Here is a 19,194-nt window from a genome sequence, read left to right on the forward strand (position 1 = left end):
TTTTGATCCCGTGAGGGAAATTTGGTCTCTGTATTTATCCCAATCCGTGAATTAGTGAAACACACTCAGCACACAGTGAACACACAGTGAGGTGAAGCACACACTAATCCCGGCGTAGTGAGCTGCCTGTAAAAACAGTGGCGCTTGGGGAGCAGTTAAGTCTGGGGTTAAGTCTGCTCAAGGGCACTTCAGCCGTGCCTACTGGTCAGGGTTCGAACCAACAACCCTCCGAAGCGCTAACCAGTAGGCTACGACTGCCCAAATGTGTCATATATACAACCTTAACGTGTCCTTTACATTCCAAAACAAACACCAGACCTGTCAGCATGTCACATGTTATCATCAAATCAAATAGTACTGGTTGAGGACATGCCAGACTGGAGAACTGTTGAAGCTGTTGAACTATAATCTTACTGGTTTTGGGTTTTTCTTTGCATTTTGTGTTGTCTTGTCCTGTGTTTGGAGAGTCCAGCAATCATGGAAACTATAGGAAAGCAATAGGCTTTGACTTTTCTACCTATGTTTTCCATTGTATTATCATTCTGATTAGCTAATATACGTTGTATAGGCTAGAAATGTATTGATCTTAATTAATATTTTACTGCTATCAGGAGAAAATGATGACATGAATCGGACTTCCTCGTGTCCAAATGTGTCATAAAATGTTTCTCAACGGTCAGTATTTATTTTTAGTGGTGTGTCAGCTTTCATTGTGATCATCAAGGAGTGGGAGCACTTGTTTAAAGAAATAAAGACATTTTCCAGTTGGCAGTTTGGACATTTCTCAAGCTCTCATGGTGACGTTGATTTCCAAACCAGCCCGTTGGCCTCTCCCAGTTTCCATCCCACTCACTCCTCCACGCACTTCTGAGTTATGAGCAAAGACCTAGCCTGGGGCTTTTTTTGCCTTTTTCTCTTTTTTGTAATTCATTTCACTTTTTTTAAAGAAGTGTTTGTCTGTTTGCTTTTTCCCAGCCATTCGCTTTGGCCGCATGCCCCAGGCGGAGAAGGAGAAGCTCTTGGCGGAGGTCTCGGCTGACATGGACCACATGCACCCAGAGTCAGCTGACCTGCGGGCCCTGGCCAAGCATTTATATGAGTCCTATCTCAAGTACTTCCCCCTCACCAAAGCCAAGGCCAGGGCTATCCTCTCAGGCAAAAGCAGCGACAGCTCTGTGAGTCAAAGCTTCACTTTTCCCCTCTCTCTCTCTCTCTTTCTCTCTCTCTCTCTCTCTCTGGAGTTACACTTAAAAAAACAGACTCATTTAGGCTTTAGAACTTCAAACTACTAGGATATAAAATAGGATAAACAAACAATTGTTAATACACCAGTATTTCCAACCCTCAACATGTCCTAATGAAACTTTCACTCGATGATTGCTTGCAGCATGGAGAAACATTCACACGTGATGCTTACATCAGGATACACCTAGAGCTCACAACTTTTCCATGAACTCTACTGTTTGTTCTATGTAGCACACATTAGCAAAGGCCTGGCGAGAAACAATCAGAGAACAATCAGATGAGAAGGAGACAGAAATACAGGATTATGATAATATGTAGTGGGTGTGGCAAAAAAAAAAATTAGTTTTGGTAAGTGGTTAGTGGTAAACTAATTGTTTTAGTATATTTAGACTAGTACGTATGGAACCACTAGTGGATACTAATCACTTATCATTTACTGTATACTTTAAAAGGCCGAAAACATGGTCATATTCCAACAACTGCTCAATGCTTTTAGATAAACAAAGCGCTAGCACAGGACAGCTGTAGAGTGGCAGACAGAGTGCTTTCAAAAATGGGCTTTCTCATGTTGTTCAGCTTCAGTGAAACTGAATCAGCGTTGGCTTAGATTTATTTTATTTTCTTTGGATGATATATTGTTTCAAGGAAAGTCAATTAATCTTTTTGAAGACAGCATGGCCACTTTGCGTGCAATATGATATTAATTCATTTAACAAGCTATTGTAAGAAGAGAAAATATAGGCAGGGCTGCTCACAGAGGAAAAAAGTAAAAGAGCAAAAATGTCACCCTTTGGATTTAAAAGCAGAAAAAAAATAGTTGCTTTCTTTTACTAACCAAAGTAAACACACGCTGCTTTGGAGTCTTCTCAATTCTTAACCTGCAGGGCCACTCCCAGTAAACTCTGAATGACACCTTTACAATGGCTGTCTATGGGAGTTGTAAAATTGTTTGGAAGGCCTACTCTAACTGTAGTACATGCACAGGCTGGCATGTACTCTGCTGACATTATTACATTGCATGTAGGGCTCAAAAGTTTTTGAAAAAATATATGCATATTCATTAAGGTGGCATGCAATTTAAATGGCAAATAAATTCCTACAGGTAATATTGAGAAGAAATTCCAGAAACCACATATTTTAAATTGATTATTCATTTAAGGCTGCAGAAATTATTACTTTAGTGTAGACTCACTTTCACTCGAAACATTTTTGATGCTACTTCTTTATCAAAGACTCTGGCTTTCTTAAAGTTCAATTCTATGATGTAGCCCATACCTTCCGTAGAAGTAAAACTACACAAGGTATAAGGTTATATGAGGCCTAGAGTATGTTAATGAGTTATGCAAACCCAAAAATGTGTTAAGGAACCAGGACGTCATTGCAAGTACAACCACCAGATTTGCATAGACGCTGTGCAAATTTATTGTGAATAAAACACCTCTGAGATATGAAGTGAGTGATATCCTCTAGATATCTTAAAAACTAAAGACTTTTGAAATGGAGAATTCATTGATTTATGAATTCAAAATGAATAGAACAATTCTTGTATAACTTTCAACAAAAAACATAGACATTTGCGGCATGACTCAACTTTTCAAACATGAGCGTATACACTGTATTAAGCACTTACCAACAACAGTGAAGAACATGCTCAAGAACACATAAATGTAGATATCGGAGCAACACTAGAAAAAGGAATTGATTTCTGATTTCTGCCATTGTGTGGTTTCTGATTTCTTTCCCCCTGTGTCTCTTTGTCTCTTTCACACATAGCCCTTTGTGATCCATGACATGCGCTCCCTTATCGAGGGTGAGCAGTACATCAATAGCCAACAGATCCGGTTCCCTTTGACCGGTCCTCAGCCTGACTTGGGCCTGTTACCTGGAGACACAGTTGATTCAGTGGAGTTGCGCTTCTTTGAACGCTGTCAATCACGATCAGCTGAGGCCGTCCGCGAGGTCACCGAGTTTGCCAAGAGCATCCCGGGCTTCATGGAGCTGGACCTGAATGACCAGGTGACGCTGCTGAAGTACGGAGTCATCGAGGTGCTCATCATCATGATGTCTCCACTCATGAACAAGGACGGCACACTGATTGCCTATGGCCAGATCTTCATGACGCGCGAGTTCGTCAAAAGCTTGCGCAAGCCCTTCTGTCAGATGATGGAGCCCAAGTTTGAGTTCGCCTTGAAGTTCAACACGTTGGAGTTGGACGACAGTGACATGGCACTCTTCCTTGCTGTTGTCATTCTCAGTGGAGGTGAGACGTTGGGGGTGGACAGAGGAATTTTATGTTAAGTATCAGAATCTTACACCACACTGTATTATCTTATATGATTGATTCAGTGTGGCAAGTTCAGTTTTGCAGTTTGCCAATTAATCAACATAAGTGATCCCATAAAATTGTATGAATGAATTTGAATGAATATGTATTTATGAATTCATTCATAAAATGTCATAAAAGCTTTATGACCAGAGGGGTTTGGTTTTCTTTTTTTGACAGGCCCTAGTTCTTTAAAGACCACTAAAATATGACAAGACTAGCTTGTTTCATTTAGTCAGCCATTCACTAGGCTATAGCTGTCTGAGAATCTGAATAAGCTGCATCTACTCAACAACATGATTACTGCTTAGTCATTCTTGTCGTATCAGCCTCCTTGTGTGAGATAAAGTGTGGTCCAGATCACAAGACCAGCTAATGTCAGGGTTTGTAGATAGCATTACCTTCCAACATTTTTCAAGCTTATCAGACAAATCATAAGCACATGGCTCTTATCTAAATATGAAGAAATTGGTTCCAAAATGCTATAAATCCATTTTTGAAAACTTAAATAAGTCATGTTATTTAATTGTGTATTTCAGGTAATATCAATAAAATGTCAGTGCTGTTGTTTTGATTGAGTAAAGATAAATCAAATAACAATACCCAACTACATTTCCACTGAAATTACAAAAAGTACAAAATGGAAACAAATGATTTATGAAAATTCATTAAAATAGAGGATGTAGCGTTTTGGAAGCAAACTCTTCATAATAACTTGATGTAAGTTCACATGTAACCTCAATATCAGTCTGTAGTACACCAGTGCTACCGAAATGTGTAAACAGTGTTAACCACCTGTGTTGTCTGTAGCCAGTCTAGACTGGTTTGTAAAATGGTTATCACAAAGAGATTTATTGCTTAGCATTTTGTGGTCATTTAATAACATCACAACCTTGAACTTTGACTTGATTATTGATAAGGCCATCGCACGAAAGCTTGTGAAAAATTAACTCTCAAGTACAAAAGATGACAAGAAATACAGACAATAGAATGGGCCTTCTTTATGTGTGATTTCTGTCTACTGCAGTGTTCAAGTCAACTGTTCCACCACTAGATAGGGCTGCCATTCACATGACTCATGCACAATCTCAAACTCAATTACAAACATTTTTGTAATCAATGTAGTTATTTGACCATAAAATAATGGCTTCAAACTCATTTCTTTGCCATACTGGCTTACGATAAGGAGAACAGAGTCTCTGACACTGGCATGTGTGCCGTGTCTGATGCCTGGTTTTGCATGTACTATGTCATGCTGTCACAGGTAAGAGCATGACGGTTTCAGACGGTTGACGGTTTCAGACCAATTGTGTACCTCCTTAGCCCTTAATGGACACCCAGTACGTTGAAAAGCGACAAAAGGGAAAATGTATTAATTGTGTTATTTTAAGACGGTCTTTCCCCTTTTCTTCTCCTGACGCAGATCGTCCTGGCCTGCTCAACGTCAAGCCTATCGAGGACCTGCAGGAGACTGTGCTCCACTCTCTAGAGCTCCAGCTGAAGATGAACCACCCTGACTCCCTGCAGCTTTTCGCTAAGCTGCTGCAGAAGATGACGGACCTCCGGCAGATGGTGTCTGATCATGTGCAATTGCTTGGAATGATTAAAACGTCAGAAGTGGACATCTGTGTGCACCCACTTCTCCAGGAGATCATGAGAGACTTGTACTAGGAAAAACATAAGCAAAAATGATGTATGATGTGATGCCACGTCTGTAGCTCCGTTCGTGCCTTTTGGTGGCAGCTGTGGAGAGCTGTGACTTGAGTTCTCGCACTGGATGACAGGCAGGTGATCTGCTCTCGGTCATGGGGTTGGTCCAGGGACTGACGATGTTTGAGAAAGAATGATGATTTCATTTGAATGCTTCTGTGAGACTTGTGCTGACTTTTTTGTATTGATACAATTGCTTTGATAACTGCATGAGTGATAAATGTCTTGAAACCAATCTAAACAGCTAAGAATCTTAACTGTAAAATTATACACATGGCTGTTTACCTTCAGGAAACAGTTATATGTTCATGGTAACATAATAGAGATGTGTATGTATCAATAGTATTAGGTCACAGAGTGTTGAATGAATTACCATGTTTCGCCATGGTCTGTTGTTTTACCATATTTGTGGAAAATCCATGTTGGCTATGTCAGGTAGTTTTCTGTTAAGTGTTACTAAGGAAGTGAATATACAGGATTGTGTTGAAACAAGGGAAAATGTCACTGTGAATGTTCTTAGGACTCTTTATATCTTCAAACTGTGTATATACATGTAATTTTTGCTTTGTCCAATTTGATTTTTTTCATTTAATCAAGATCTCAAGGTGCATCATAATTCATAGAATGTATCTCATATATGACATCTTGAATAATGTATCTCTTTTGAGGTGTCACTCAACCAGCAAAAATATATTTCTAGCTATCTAGCACTGATTGATTAAATGATTTTGAGTCTTTGTGCCTTGGTGAATTGAAAGGGAAATACATAACTGTGCCTTCTAAAGGTTTGTGTTCTTTTATTTGTAGGGATATCTAAATCCCTCATAAGATATCATTTTAGTTATATAAGTTCATATTGGGAATTTATGTTTAAATTTATACAGTAAAAACATTTCATAAAGTTTTGTGTAAATTTCCTCTTGGAAACACTCCTCAGCAATTAGTTATTGGGTGAAGCAGCCAGTTGTCATAATCCAGCCAAACCTTGTCAAACTATTTCCCTATGGTATTACTTGTTCAGCTACCTACTCAATGCAACCATGGCAAGCTCCGTGCAATCCAAGAACATGCAAACCTATTTGGCTGTCATTACGTCATAGATTATTGCGTGCTACAAGAAACACACCCTGTTGTGATTGCAAAACATGAACTGAGTTGAACTGACTCAAGAGATGGATATCTGCTAGATGACAATACACTTACCAGGTGTAAAGAGGACAAATTTGGTTTCGGGCACAGAAGTCTTTGATAGTTTAATCCAGTTTGGTGTAGCCGTTACTCTTTGAAACATACTGGCTCACTGAAAGGAAAGTAAGTTCCTGACCCTCACTCAATGTTAAGCTCCTTCCTATGGGAAATGCTGTTACTATTAGGAATTAATGTAACTCTGTTCATCATCATGAAGCTGAGAATCATATCTAAGTCAGCTACATAAATTCACTTCCCATGAGATACATCACTGCATTATTCATAACTGTGACTTAACTCCAAAGTACTTCAAATCCCCATCTTGCACAGATGGGAAAAGTTAACCTTTTGAGAGAGTTTGCTTCACTCTCCATTCAAATTGATTTCATAAACTTGTAAATCTTGCTGATAGACGGACTGGGGGTGGTGGTTCTATTCAGATGTGAAAGGAAAAGGGGACAGAGAAAGCATTGGCCAGGCAATCACGCTAAAGGATTGGCAGGTGGGTATTCTGGAGTCTGCTTTGAGGATGATGATGATTAAATGTGTTTTTTTATGTTATGTCAGCATATCCTTACTTTGTTACTACCAATTCTCCGGTGACCATATCCTGCCAAGACTCTTTTGCTGGCTCTGCCAAATAATTGCAAAAAATAAATTTTCCGGCTTTATAAAAAGACATAAAGGACTTGAGCCAAAGACAGCATTCGGTGGGGGAAATTATTTTCTGTATATTTGTGGGCCCTTAAAAAGCAGCAGCTTGGGCTTGTCCTCATTGTTTGAAGAAGGCATAGGAATTTCAGTCATGAATAAGGCTTGCCACTGACAGGAGGCACCTGCCATTGTGGGGTGATGGGGAGTGGAGGGGTTTAAGAGGTCAAAAATGCTCCCTCTAATGTTGTTTCATGCTTTCTTTTTCTCACTTTCTGTTGCTCTTTGCCATGAGGACAAATATTTTGGAAACGTAGGCTCATTAATCAAATATTACAACAAAAATATATGTTTTGTTCTTTTAAAACTAAAATTCATCCAAGTGTATTCTGAAAATTAAATATTATACAATGGTACATTTGCATACTGAATTTAAAAATCTTTATCACAAAGCTTTGTGTCTACCAGCTGTATTTGTCTCCATGAAGTAAGTTGGCACATGGAGTTTCTCGCAAGAGGAAAGACATAGAATGTTTCTGAGAAACTGTTGAGTAAACCATCAGCTTGACTGTGTGTGTGTTGTGCAAGTCTGTCTAGCTATCCAAGTCAGTTTTCCTTCCATCTGATTTTCTACCAACTGGTGAGACAGTTGCATCCTTTTGTGCTTGAGAAAACGAGGAAAAAAGAGGATTAAATTTCCCTATATTGCTTTTAGATTAATTAATTCTGATCAATCTGATCCCCCCCCCCCCCCCCCACCATATCTGTTGTGTTCATTCATACTGTATGTATTCCCATGTAGAGTGCCCAAATGTTCAAGACACAACAGCATATATTGGTGTTAAATCGGCAATACACACACACACACACACACTCACGCATACGGTTAGCTGTCCATCGTTTCCGATGATGACGCTTGTTCCAGGGGGTTGGGAGGGGGGGTGATTGGTCAACGTTGTTGGCGTTGATGCCACCTCACGTGGCTATGGAGGCCGATTTTGGAGCCGCACACTCTTCCACAGATGGAGCAGGTATGTCCTGATGATTGGGAGGTGGGGTCTGCCTGCCGGTGTCGTTGGGCACGTCTTGCGGTCCTCCTTTGGATGAAGGTGTCGTTGATTTGCTCAGCTGCTTTGTTGCACGTGGCTCTCCAGGCTGGTCTGTTGGATGCTATTGCCTCGAGCTGGCCAGGGTTGACGTTGCAGCGCTTCAAGAGTTCTTTGGTAAAGTCCTTGTATCGTCTCTTCTGGCCACCAGCGGCCCGCTTGGAGTTGAGCAACTGTCCATAAAGGACTTGGTGTGGGACGCGATAGCCAGGCATGCGAATGGTGTGGCCAACCCAACGTAAATGCCTTTTGGCCAGAGCTGCTTCCATGCTGGTGGTGCCAGTCGCAGTCAGAATGTCAGTATGGGGGATGCGGTCCTCCCAGGACAGGTTGAGTATTTTTTGGAGGCATCTGATGTGAAACATCTCCAGGATGTTTATGTGGCGTCTATACGGCGTCCATGTTTCTGCCCCATAGAGTAGGGTGGTGACACAGACTGCATTATAGACAGCTACTTTGGTACTGATTTTTAGGTTGTTGTTGCCGAATACTCTCTTCCTAAGGCGCCCAAAGGCTGATGAGGCTTTGTTGATCCGATGGTGGATTTCACTGTCAAGGGTGGAATCTGCAGAGAGTGTGGAGCCCAGGTATGTAAAATGGTCAACAAGACTGAGTGGACTGCCATTGATGTGGAAGCCAACATGTGAAGGAGATTTGGTACAGAGTTGCGCCATGACCTCTGTCTTCTTGGTGTTTACTTGAAGACCAAAGGACTGATACAACGCTGAGATGGTGTCCAGGGCATGCTGCATGGATTCTGGGCTGTGTGCCAAGACAGCACAGTCATCTGCATACAGGAGCTCGTGGATGTGGCAGGTTGATTTTGTCTGAGCTTGGAGCCGCCGGATGTTGAAGAGGTTGCCATCAAGGCGGTATTCCAGGTCTATACCATCTTTGTGCTGCAGGGCGCGGTGGAACAGTCGGGTGATTGCTGTGAGGAGGAGATTGAACAGTACTGGTGCCAGGACACAGCCTTGCTTCACCCCAACATTGACCTTAAAGGGATCAGACTGAAGCCCTCCCATAACAACTCTGGCTTGCATGCCATCGTGCAATTGTTGCAGAATGGAGAGGAACTTGGGTGGTACACCAAGTTTGCCAAGTTGTTCCCAGAGCATGTCACGGTTAATGGTGTCAAAGGCTTTGCTGAGGTCGATGAAGGTGATGTAGAGGTCTCTGCGCTGCTCTCTGCTTTTCTCAAGTAGCTGCCGTAGAGCAAAGATCATGTCAGTTGTGGACCTGCACTTACGGAAGCCACACTGTGTTTCAGGGAGAGTAAGTTCTGAGATGTACTCGACAAGTCGGGAGAGCATGATCTTTGCAAGGACTTTGCCTGCTGTGGAGAGGAGCGAAATTCCTCGACTGTTGCCACAGTCTGCTCTGTCCCCTTTCTGCTTATAGAGAACGATGATGTTGGCATCCTTCCAGTCCTGGGGTACATTCTCAGACTGCCAGGTTTTGGTGATCAAGAGGTGTAAGCGGCGTGTGAGGAGGTAGCCCCCATGTTTGAACACCTCCGCTGGAATACCATCGGGTCCTGGGCTTTTGTTATTTTTCAGGCTCCTGATCGCCTTGGATGTTTCTCCGAAGTCAGGAGGGCTGTCCAAGTGTTGAATCTGTGGCATAACAGGCGCCTTGTCAAGGATGTTGGGGTCTGCAGGGTTGCTGTGATTGAGGAGACCATTAAAATGTTCGGCCCAGCGCTCAAGGATCTCTTGGCGGTCCTTCAGGAGGCTGTCTCCTAACAGGAGTGAGGGTTTGCTTCCTTGGTCCATGGAGAGCTTTGATGGCATCATAGAAGCCATGCGTGTCACTACAGTCAGCAAGATGTTGAATTTCTTTTGCTTTCTCCAGCCACCAGGTGTCTTCCATGGCCCTTAGTGACAGCTGTGCTTTGGCTCTAGCCTTGGTGTAGTTGGCTTTTAGCATGGAGGATTGTGGGTTGGAGAGCAGGGCTTTGTGGGCCTGCTGTTTTTCTTGCAGAGTCAAATGGATATAAGAAGAGTTGTTGTCAAACCAGTCCTGATGTTTTCTGACCTTGGTGCCAAGGGCTGTTGAGGCGGCAGAGTGGATGGCGGCAGATAGAACTGGCCAGTCTTTGGCATCAGCTTCCTCTGGGACATGAGAGAGGTTGCATGCAAGGTGGCGACGGAGGTCATCAATGGTGTCTGGGTTGGAGAGAGCGGCGATGTTTAGTCTTCTAGTCTTTGGGGCCGTCTTGGGACAGCAAGGTGGGATGACCAGGCGTAGTTTGGATCTGACCATGCGGTGCTCAGTCCAGCACTCTGCTCCCTGCATGGCTCTAGTGATCATCACATCCTGTCTGTCCTTTTGGCGAACAATAATGTAGTCCAAAAGGTGCCAGTGTTTAGATCTGGGATGTTGCCAGGTAGTTTTGCGATGTTTTTTCATTTGGAAGGTGCTATTAGTGATAAGCAACTCATGCTCTGCACAGAGGGATAGTAGGCGGTGCCCATTGTTGTTCATTTTTCCTACTCCATGCTGACCAATGACCTTCTTCCAGATGAGATGCTCATTTCCCACTCGTGCATTAAAGTCACCCATAAGAAGGAGTTTGTCGGCGGCTGGGACTTTCTGGATAACTTCATCAAGACGATGGTAGAAATCTTCTTTTGTGTTGTTATCTGCATCCAGGGTTGGTGCATAAGCACTGATGAGTGTGGCAAAGCGCTTCTTGGTAAGAGGAATGTGCCATGTCATCGGCGCTCACTGATGCCCACAGGGGATTCCGGAATTTTCTGCAGCAGCTTGGTTTTCACAGCAAAACCCACACCGTGGATACGACGCATGCCTTCGGGAACCCCTTTCCAGAAGAAGGTGTAGCCTGCACCTACTTCCGTCAGGGAATCCTCGCCATGTAACCTGGTCTCACTGAGGGCTGCAATGTCTATGTTGTATCTTGCAAGCTCAAGGGCTACAAGAGCTGTCCTTCGGCAAGGTCTGTTGGATGCTATAGGCATGTCCAGTAGGGTGCGGACATTCCAGGTGGCAATGTTCAGATGAATATTCTTTTTGGTTTTTCGGCCGCAGTAGGGGATGCTCCGATGGCTGCGGCTAGCCATCCAGAGTGTTGAGGGAACAGACAATTTTTAGACCACCTTTTCCAGGTCCTTCCCCGTCAGGGGTGAGCAGTGAATTCAATGAATTCAAATGGGCTACGGTTTCAGATTTTTCCACTCTGGGACCAGGTTTCAGAAAAGTGCGGCTTCGGGCAGTGCGTTTACAGGATTCGTTTGGACGCTCGGCCAAGACGAAGCAAAACCTCTGCGTTTAACCTAAAAAGCGTCTCCGTGTGGACAGGCCCCCAGAGTGGAAAAATCTGAAACCGTAGCCCGTTTGAATTCGTTTAGACAGCGAAACCGCACATCCTGCTTGCGTATCGATGATGTCATCGCCACACCTCAGCTGCCCTGGACTTGCACTTAAAGTATTGCCTAACAATACTAGTTTTCATACATGACATTACCTACGATTACACTCCGTAAGATAAATATCACAACTGGTGCTGCGCAGCGCCGATAGCTTATGACTTGGTGGACTGAACACTGTTTTTCCCGGTGTTTTTTTATGCATTCTAGCTACGGTCAGTGACGCGAGAGAACTTAAGTTATTAGGAAAGTGCGGTGTAAGTTTAGGCTATTAATTTGTGCGTAGTGCCAGTGTCATTCATTTATTTTACATGTCTTACAACATATATACATGCATTCACAGTCGAGTGAAATCAGATATAAGTATACAAAGACGCTTAGAACTCACGTTAAGCCGATGGTAGCACACTGAATGCAAATGCGCGATTTGATGCAGGCAAAAGTATTGACTGTTACTAACGAAGGTTTTATAGCAATATTATAAATGTGGCGACAGAATAGCCTAGAACTTGGGTAAGCCTTGCGTTTAGTAGCCTAATTGCGGTGATAGCCAAAACTAATGTGAATCACGGACTATCCTACAACCAAAGAAACTAAAGGTGATTAGTAGGCCTACCTGCGTTAGCCAAATAAAGGACGGGACTGCACCCTTCACAAACAGTAAAATAAAGTTTATTAGTTTTACAGTTGACAGTTCACCATCAGTCCACACAAACAATTCTGGTTTCCTTGCACTAGCCATTTCGTTGTAGCCTATTCTGTCTGTTTGTAAAGCGCAAGTTTTGGTCAATTTCTGTAAAGAAACAGTGCCACCTATAGGCCTGGGGTATGAAGTAACGTGTTGAGTCGTGTTGAGATGGATCCGTTTGAACGCAAATATTCTTGATACGGTTCCAGGGAAGACGGAGGAAAAAAAGATCGGTTTGGTACGTGTGGACTAGGCCCTAGATGCACACAAAAACCCCTAGTGCGTTTGTGCCAAATGCCAGTCCCGTGCCCTATTGCTATGACTCCAGCACAGCATAAAAGCTAAAAATCAGATTTGTGTCAGCGTGTAAAAAAGTTTTGGTTCAAAAAGTATAGTCAATAACTAGGTTTTGCAAAATACAGATAAACAAGAATGACTGTACTTAATGGGTAGGTCATTGCAACCCTGGTCAAAAATAAAATAGTAAACAAGAAGTTTGGCAACTGCAAACTGCAATTTTCACAGTAAAGAACTTGCGGAGGGGGATCCTGTATCTGGATGTCATCATGAAGGAGGACCAAGACCCTCTATCTTGTATATTTTTAAAAAATGTGATGAAAATCAGACAAATAGGCCTACTTAAGTTTTGCAAGCAGACACACATACAGATGGACAGACAGACAAATGTACCAGATCTGCCCCCTACTGGGTGATGCACAAGGCTGGCAGAGATGGAGACCTATAAAACACATGTACGGAAACATGTAGCCTGACAAGTGACTTTTGTAGAACAAACCCTTCTTGTTTACACTGCATATTTGTTTGTTTTATTTTTCTGACTGTTGGGTTTTGTCCAAAAAATGTTGCCATTTCAATCTGGATTTACAAAGGTGCTTCTAGTCCAAATGTTAGCCTATTTGATATTTCCCTCTACTGGTCATGATGGTGAACAGTGTCATCTCTGTAGCCTGGCCTATTTTGTCGCTGTTGGATTTCGTACACGCTATATTCCACTTGAAAATTAATTACTGTAATTAATTGTACTAGAACAAATTAGATATTTTGTTTGTAGGCCTAAACCATGTCCACTTGGCAGCCCATATAGCTTTAACCTGCTCTCAAATATTCGTCGTGAATAATAACGTGCATTATTTGGTTTATTGGTGACTTAATGAGATGGAAATTTGCTATTTTCATTAAAACAAGCAATCAATTAAACGGCATAAGTAGCCTGTGGTCCATGTTCAGCTATTAGGCAAACATGCAGGAACTAATGTCCCTCTTTGCACTCCACGGGAAAGAATAGCGGTAACACACACGGTGACACGCTTGAAATTTGTTGACTCGCACAAGTCTGTTTCCAGCTGTGGGAATACACACACGCATGCAGTTTTACTGATAGGCTACTGTAATGTAAGTCTAGGCAAGTGTACATTTGTACCTATACTTTTGTTTTTATTGTTCGGTTCGTTTGCAGTCCTGCTAGTTAGCCTACTTCTCATTAGCTTACTAGCCTAACCCGTAGGCACATTTTCGTTTGCTGTCAGTTCCTGGGTGAATGATTGTCGTGCATCACGATCAACTAATCGGCATGGAGATGCACCATTGACTGCAAATCTTTAACCATTATAATTGCTCAATAATCCCAAAGAGGTCGTTGCAGAGCTTCGTGGCGCTTTGATGGAAGCTGTTTTTCAAGCTCCCAAACGACGTGCAAGAGTTTATGAAGTTTATGAGGCGCCTCTGCCTGTATTAACATTCGATCAGGATGCGGCACACCGGCATCATCTTGTATTCAAAGCCGAACTTATCAATAATCACGTAATTGTGAGGCATCCAGACTATATACAATCCCTGTACAGTAAGGTAGGTCGGCAGAATATACCATGTGTGTTGTCCAGTGCTGTCCTGTGTTTTATACGTGCCATACCATCAGTTGTAAATAGACTGCATACTCTTGACACAGGGCTACTTTGGCAAGGGCATTTTGTCTAGAAGCAGACCAGAACATAGCCTGTCTGAGCGGTGGAAAAGTGAGTTCATGGCCTATTTTTGTTGTGTACAATCAAAAAACATTTAACATAAATTGGATTCACATAAAGTTAATGAGCCTTTGAATCAACATAAATGTAGGCCTACTATAAACATGCGCTTGATTGTATGATTTTAAAAGTTTTCCTGCTTGCCCTTGTAGATCATGGTGACCTCTATCTCCCCATCATCTCCCACTCCAGGTGCTTTTGCCTAATTTGGACTGTCATGTACTTCATATGCCTACATATCTCATACATGCATTTTGTAGGTGAACTAGTGCTGTAATTCTTTCATAAACCAGATTTGTTTTTTGATGTTTTAGGTATCAAACACAGGTGCAATTGGCACAGGAGGCTTTGCAGGCTCAAGGTTTGGAAGAGGAGGTTGTCGATCAGACCCTTGAAAGGTTATCCCAGCCTGTGGAATTCCTTGTAACAGAAAGTGGTAAGGATCAGGAAAATGGACATGCAGAGACCCCTCTCAGCCCTCATGGACAGGAAAACGCAGAGTCATACTTGGACACAACTGTACATTTCCTTGATTCTTCATCAAAGGCACCTTCTGGAAATGAACGTCTCAGCGATGCATATGAAGGTGCAGGTGAAAACCCTCCTGAGGCTAAGAGGCCTCGACGGCAAGGGAACCCTGTGCACGACCCCTTAGCCAGTCTGTACCCAGAGGAGCCCAAGCAGCTAGACCAGAAGACCTTGTCCCAAATCAGGTGTCTGAGGCACGACGACTGGATCGTCCACTGTGGCTGTCGGCTGCGGGACAGTCAGCTGGAGGCTGCGACCCAGAACAAAGCTGGCGTTCAGGGTGTTGAGTATGTTCTTGTCGAGGAGCAGGATGACAATGAGGAGTCCACATCAAGCCTGAGAAATGTAAATACACGTGTAAGCACTGCAGTGCTCTCTATTTTACTCATTATATTACACATGCTACTTTCCACAGTATCAGAGCACGAAAAGAGAGTTAGTTTGTCATGTTATGTGAACAGTCGACTAGAAACAAATGTACCTATTGTGTTTAAAACAATGGTTTGTTTCCTCCAGGCCAATGGCACAGGGAAATTAGTGTGCCGAATTAACCCCTTCAGGATTACTGAATACCTACAGCTGAGTTTGGAGGAGGTGAGCCAAACCCTGGCGACTGTTAATCATCTGTAGTACTCTGGCTGACTATTTTTACTGTGTATCCGCAATAATTTGTGTGGGGGGAAAGACAATAGAAGCCCAATTAAGCTTGTATTGCCACAGCTGGTTTTGTAGCGGGAAGAGAACCTTGGCGCAGGCCAACATAAACAGTTGACAAGGCTGTGAAAGTGGCGAGCTTTTGGGCCTCCTGTGCCTTCTCTCCGCGTGGCAGTGTTACAACGGGCCTCCCCGCAGTGCCAACGTGCTGACATCTCTATTCCAGGCCACGAGTGGGATTTATTCGCTTCATTTCCAAGAGCAGCTGCTGGAGGGGGATAGTCAAGGGATCACCACTTTTGAGATCAGTATAGACCCTTTCAAGAGTTCCATTATAAGCATCATAGTTGGCCCCACAAGGCTTCCGTTTTAACATTCCATATGTTATCTTAATGCAGAGGAAGTAGATTGGGAACCAAATAGAATGTTCAAGCATTGTTTTTGTTTTTATTGTTGACACCACTTTTGAGATCAGTCTTTGGAGTTTGGACTGTTTCATTTTTCCTGTCACTGCTCTATGTCATGCTATGGTGAAGTTCACCTATAAGGGCTCAGTTGTGTTGAATAGCCAGTGTTGTTTTAAACCTAATGAATTTGGAGTGTTTTCCCGAATGAACCCTGCACTCCTACACCCTGCAGAAAAATGTTGAGTGGGGGGTTATGATGTACTAAGTGAACTATTGTTATTGCAGATCTTAGCCACTTACTTAAGTGTTTGTCCATTTGTTCAATACATGTTTCAGGCATTCTTCCTGGTCTATGCTTTGGGCTGCTTGTCGATTTATGACCATGAGGTAATCTTCCATCCCCCTCTCAGGGAAAAAAAAAACATATTTACTGTGTATAATAATATTAGTACTTTTTAACTGCCACTGCTGTATTTTGCAGGAACCACTGTCAATTGTCCAGATGTGGGAAATGTTTCGTTCGATGCAGCCTAACTTTGAGACCACCTATGTGGCTTACCATTATTTTCGCTCCAAAGGATGGATTCCTAAGACAGGAGTGAAATACGGTTCTGATTTCAGTGAGCATCAACTTTTAATATGTTGTATTTGTGTGACCTTGTTTGGGTGTAATTTCTGCCACATTCTCCAAAATAAGTATCTTTAATGCTGTCTTTCAAATGAGAACAGTTATGTGTATTCCTGGGGCAACTCCATACACAAATCTTGTATTTCAAGGTGACAGTCCTAAACACGTAGCCAAAGGGTTGCCATCTTCTAACTTCTGCCATGTATTCACTTGCTACAACTCTGGCCCCCTAGCTGAAACATTTATGACCTGGCCTTGCCCCGTACCCTGGAGCCAGCTCACGTTCAATGGAAAGTCTTTGACTCTATTGACTAGACGATCATGTGCTCTCTCTCTTTCCTGGTGCCAAACTTTGCCAGGCCAGAGTCACTGAGCGAGATTTTCCACCAGGGTTTAAGTAACACTCAGCGGCGGCAGCTAAATTATTCAGCGGTACTACAGCACAGCCTTCCTCATGCTCCTCACCTGCCTGAGTGCTGTTAAGATGATGACCGTGACAGGGGGACCGACTCCTGGCGTCTGACCACAAGCTGTGCTCATTGTGTATGGAATAGCCAGTCGTGGTCACATGTGACACAAGACACTGTCTGTCTGATGCCCAATAGAGTTACAGTCTGTTGGGTTGGTGATCTTCCAGAGCTGTAAATGTTTTGTCTTCCGCAGTGCTCTACCGGAAAGGACCACCTTTTTATCATGCCAGGTTGGTTTCTCCCATTTATCATTTTGAAAGTTAAGACATAAGTGGGACTTCAAACAAATGCATACTGTATGTATATAACAAAATATGGAGGCATTTTCAGGATTTAGGTCATCCAATTGTTTGGAAGTCCCCCCCGTTGACTATCTGATTCTAAGCAGACCCCACTGTCTTCACACCTCTGTGTCTCTGACCATGTTCTCTTTGACGTCCCTTTGCTGTGCAGCTACTCAGTGGTGGTGGAGAGGGTAGATGAGTCCTTTAAGGGGGCAACACTGCGACCTTTCAGCTGGCGCTCACTGGCAGCCCTTAGCAGGATCACTGGTAATGTCTCTAAGGTAGGACACAACCTGGCAGTCTGCAAAATCTTTAAAAACAGAGTAGCCACACACTCTGATCTTCATAAATTTACAACCGATAAATTAACAACCGACGTTACAGTGCACAGCCTTTATCAAATCTGCAAAATCACATAATTGATTACTTTAGGGGAATGCACTGTGCATCACTCTGAGGGACAGATGTATACAGACATCAGTGTTTTACAGAAGGTGCTGCAAGGCTGCAGCCATGGCATGGAAAAATAAATAGTTTTACACATAACAATGAATTCTACACATAGCACAATGAACATATATTTTTCATTATACAGTGTAATGTAGAATTGGGGCATGTACTTAAGTGTACTCTGCTTTACAGGAGCTGATGTTTTGCTATGTTGTTATTCCGTTGAACATGGCTGAAGAGATGCTTTGCTCTCCAGAATGCATCAAGAAGATTAAAGTGCAGGTGAGATCTGATAGCTCTTTCCTTGTTTCAGTAGTTTATTTGATTTACAGTATCTATAAAAAATCTTCAGCCCCATGCTAAAGTTTCCAAAAGATGATTTTTTTTTTTTTATTCCTCTTTTTAGTCAACTTTAGCATGGGGCTGAAGACTTTTTATAGGTACTGTACTTTACTAATACACTGTTGTTGTTTCAGGAGATTATTTTGAGCAGATGGATATCCTCACGAGAGCGCACCGACCAAGATGAAATCTAGACATATAGATGTGGACTGAATTACTACTGTCACTGTTACAAAGGCGGTCAGAACAAATCAACAGCTGTGGAGCAGCTCCTCTACAAGAGTTGAGACACGGCCAAAGTCCACATGGACGTTAGAAGAAATGTTGCAACTTTCTGTCAGTTGAGTGGACTTTATTTGCTTTAATCATTCTTTTGCCAATGAACATTTGTTGCAGCTGTTTTAAGAATCTGGAAGTCCGATTTTCCGTTAATTGTTTGGAGACCAATTGTTGTTGGAATACTCTGCTAAACAGTCACTTGAGATGTACAATCCTTTTCTCCTGAATAAATGTACAAACGTCATCTATATTTCGCCGTAGAGCACATTTGTGGATGTTGCATAGCTTTATTATAGTGCATTCGGACACAACAGTTTTACTAACTACTAACTGGAGAGGCTACCCCCTAGAACAGAGTTCCCAATTACTACATGAACATAAAGTAATGAAACCGACAGCATTGCTATTTAGTTACTAGCTACTGATGTTATTGACGAACTACAAGCTTGGTATATCAGGAAGCATTAAAAAAAAAAGTTTAAAAATGGTACTTCTGAGCCTTGTCATGCACATCAGTCATGATTCTTATGCACTGGGAAAAGACCCTTCCACAAAATAGGAGCTCAAATAGTTATAGGAACTGCTGTCAGAGGAACTCTTTAATCCCCGGTCCCATGCTGTCCAAATGTGCGTAAAAAGGGGTGCTAGGAACTGCAAAAGTCCCTTCAGTGCGAGAGGGGCTAATGCCAGTTTTTTGCAAAACTCAATGCAATAATTTGCAACTTTTTAGGTATATTATTACAGTTATTGTAATCTTCATTTATTCTCACTCCCTGAATTTGCTACTCTGTGGTCAAGAGCATTGTCCCG

The 19,194-nt window shown here is 42.6% G+C and overlaps 2 protein-coding genes across 4 annotated transcripts in view; both read left to right on the plus strand.

Annotated features, from left to right (window-relative positions):
• Window positions 1-6,179, plus strand: part of pparg (peroxisome proliferator-activated receptor gamma) — a 24,985-nt gene extending 18,806 nt beyond the window's left edge. For both annotated transcript variants that reach the window (XM_042089567.1, XM_042089568.1), the window contains exons 5-7: window positions 976-1,175; window positions 3,019-3,505; window positions 4,992-6,179. In XM_042089567.1, coding sequence (XP_041945501.1) covers window positions 976-1,175; window positions 3,019-3,505; window positions 4,992-5,239 — 935 coding nt within the window. In that variant the 3' untranslated portion in view covers window positions 5,240-6,179. The remainder of the gene's footprint in view (window positions 1-975; window positions 1,176-3,018; window positions 3,506-4,991) is intronic.
• Window positions 6,180-13,579: 7,400 nt separating this feature from the next.
• On the plus strand, window positions 13,580-18,632 carry tsen2 (TSEN2 tRNA splicing endonuclease subunit). Of its 2 annotated transcripts, none has more exons than XM_042090362.1 (11): window positions 13,580-14,166; window positions 14,267-14,333; window positions 14,495-14,534; window positions 14,657-15,227; window positions 15,387-15,464; window positions 16,268-16,318; window positions 16,413-16,551; window positions 17,223-17,259; window positions 17,483-17,594; window positions 17,956-18,045; window positions 18,240-18,632. In XM_042090362.1, the coding sequence occupies exons 1-11, from the start codon at window positions 13,981-13,983 to the stop codon at window positions 18,297-18,299; spliced, it is 1,431 nt and encodes a 476-aa protein (XP_041946296.1). In that variant the 5' UTR covers window positions 13,580-13,980; the 3' UTR covers window positions 18,300-18,632. The 2 variants fall into 2 exon arrangements, with proteins under 2 accessions (XP_041946296.1, XP_041946297.1); XM_042090363.1 differs by having other exon boundaries at window positions 13,581-14,166; window positions 14,657-15,215.
• The last annotated feature ends 562 nt before the right edge of the window (window positions 18,633-19,194 follow it).

Source organism: Alosa sapidissima, chromosome 4 (assembly GCF_018492685.1).
Source record: "Alosa sapidissima isolate fAloSap1 chromosome 4, fAloSap1.pri, whole genome shotgun sequence".
Taxonomy (NCBI): Eukaryota; Metazoa; Chordata; class Actinopteri; order Clupeiformes; family Clupeidae; genus Alosa; species Alosa sapidissima.

Excerpts from the sequence above, each read along its gene's own strand:
- tsen2 (XM_042090362.1), top strand. The coding sequence starts at position 13,981 with ATGGAAGCTGTTTTTCAAGCTCCCAAACGACGTGCAAGAGTTTATGAA. Across the intron at positions 14,167-14,266 it reads TACAATCCCTGTACAGTAAG|GGCTACTTTGGCAAGGGCAT; the intron begins GTAGGTCGGCAG and ends CTCTTGACACAG. Across the intron at positions 14,334-14,494 it reads CCTGTCTGAGCGGTGGAAAA|ATCATGGTGACCTCTATCTC; the intron begins GTGAGTTCATGG and ends TTGCCCTTGTAG.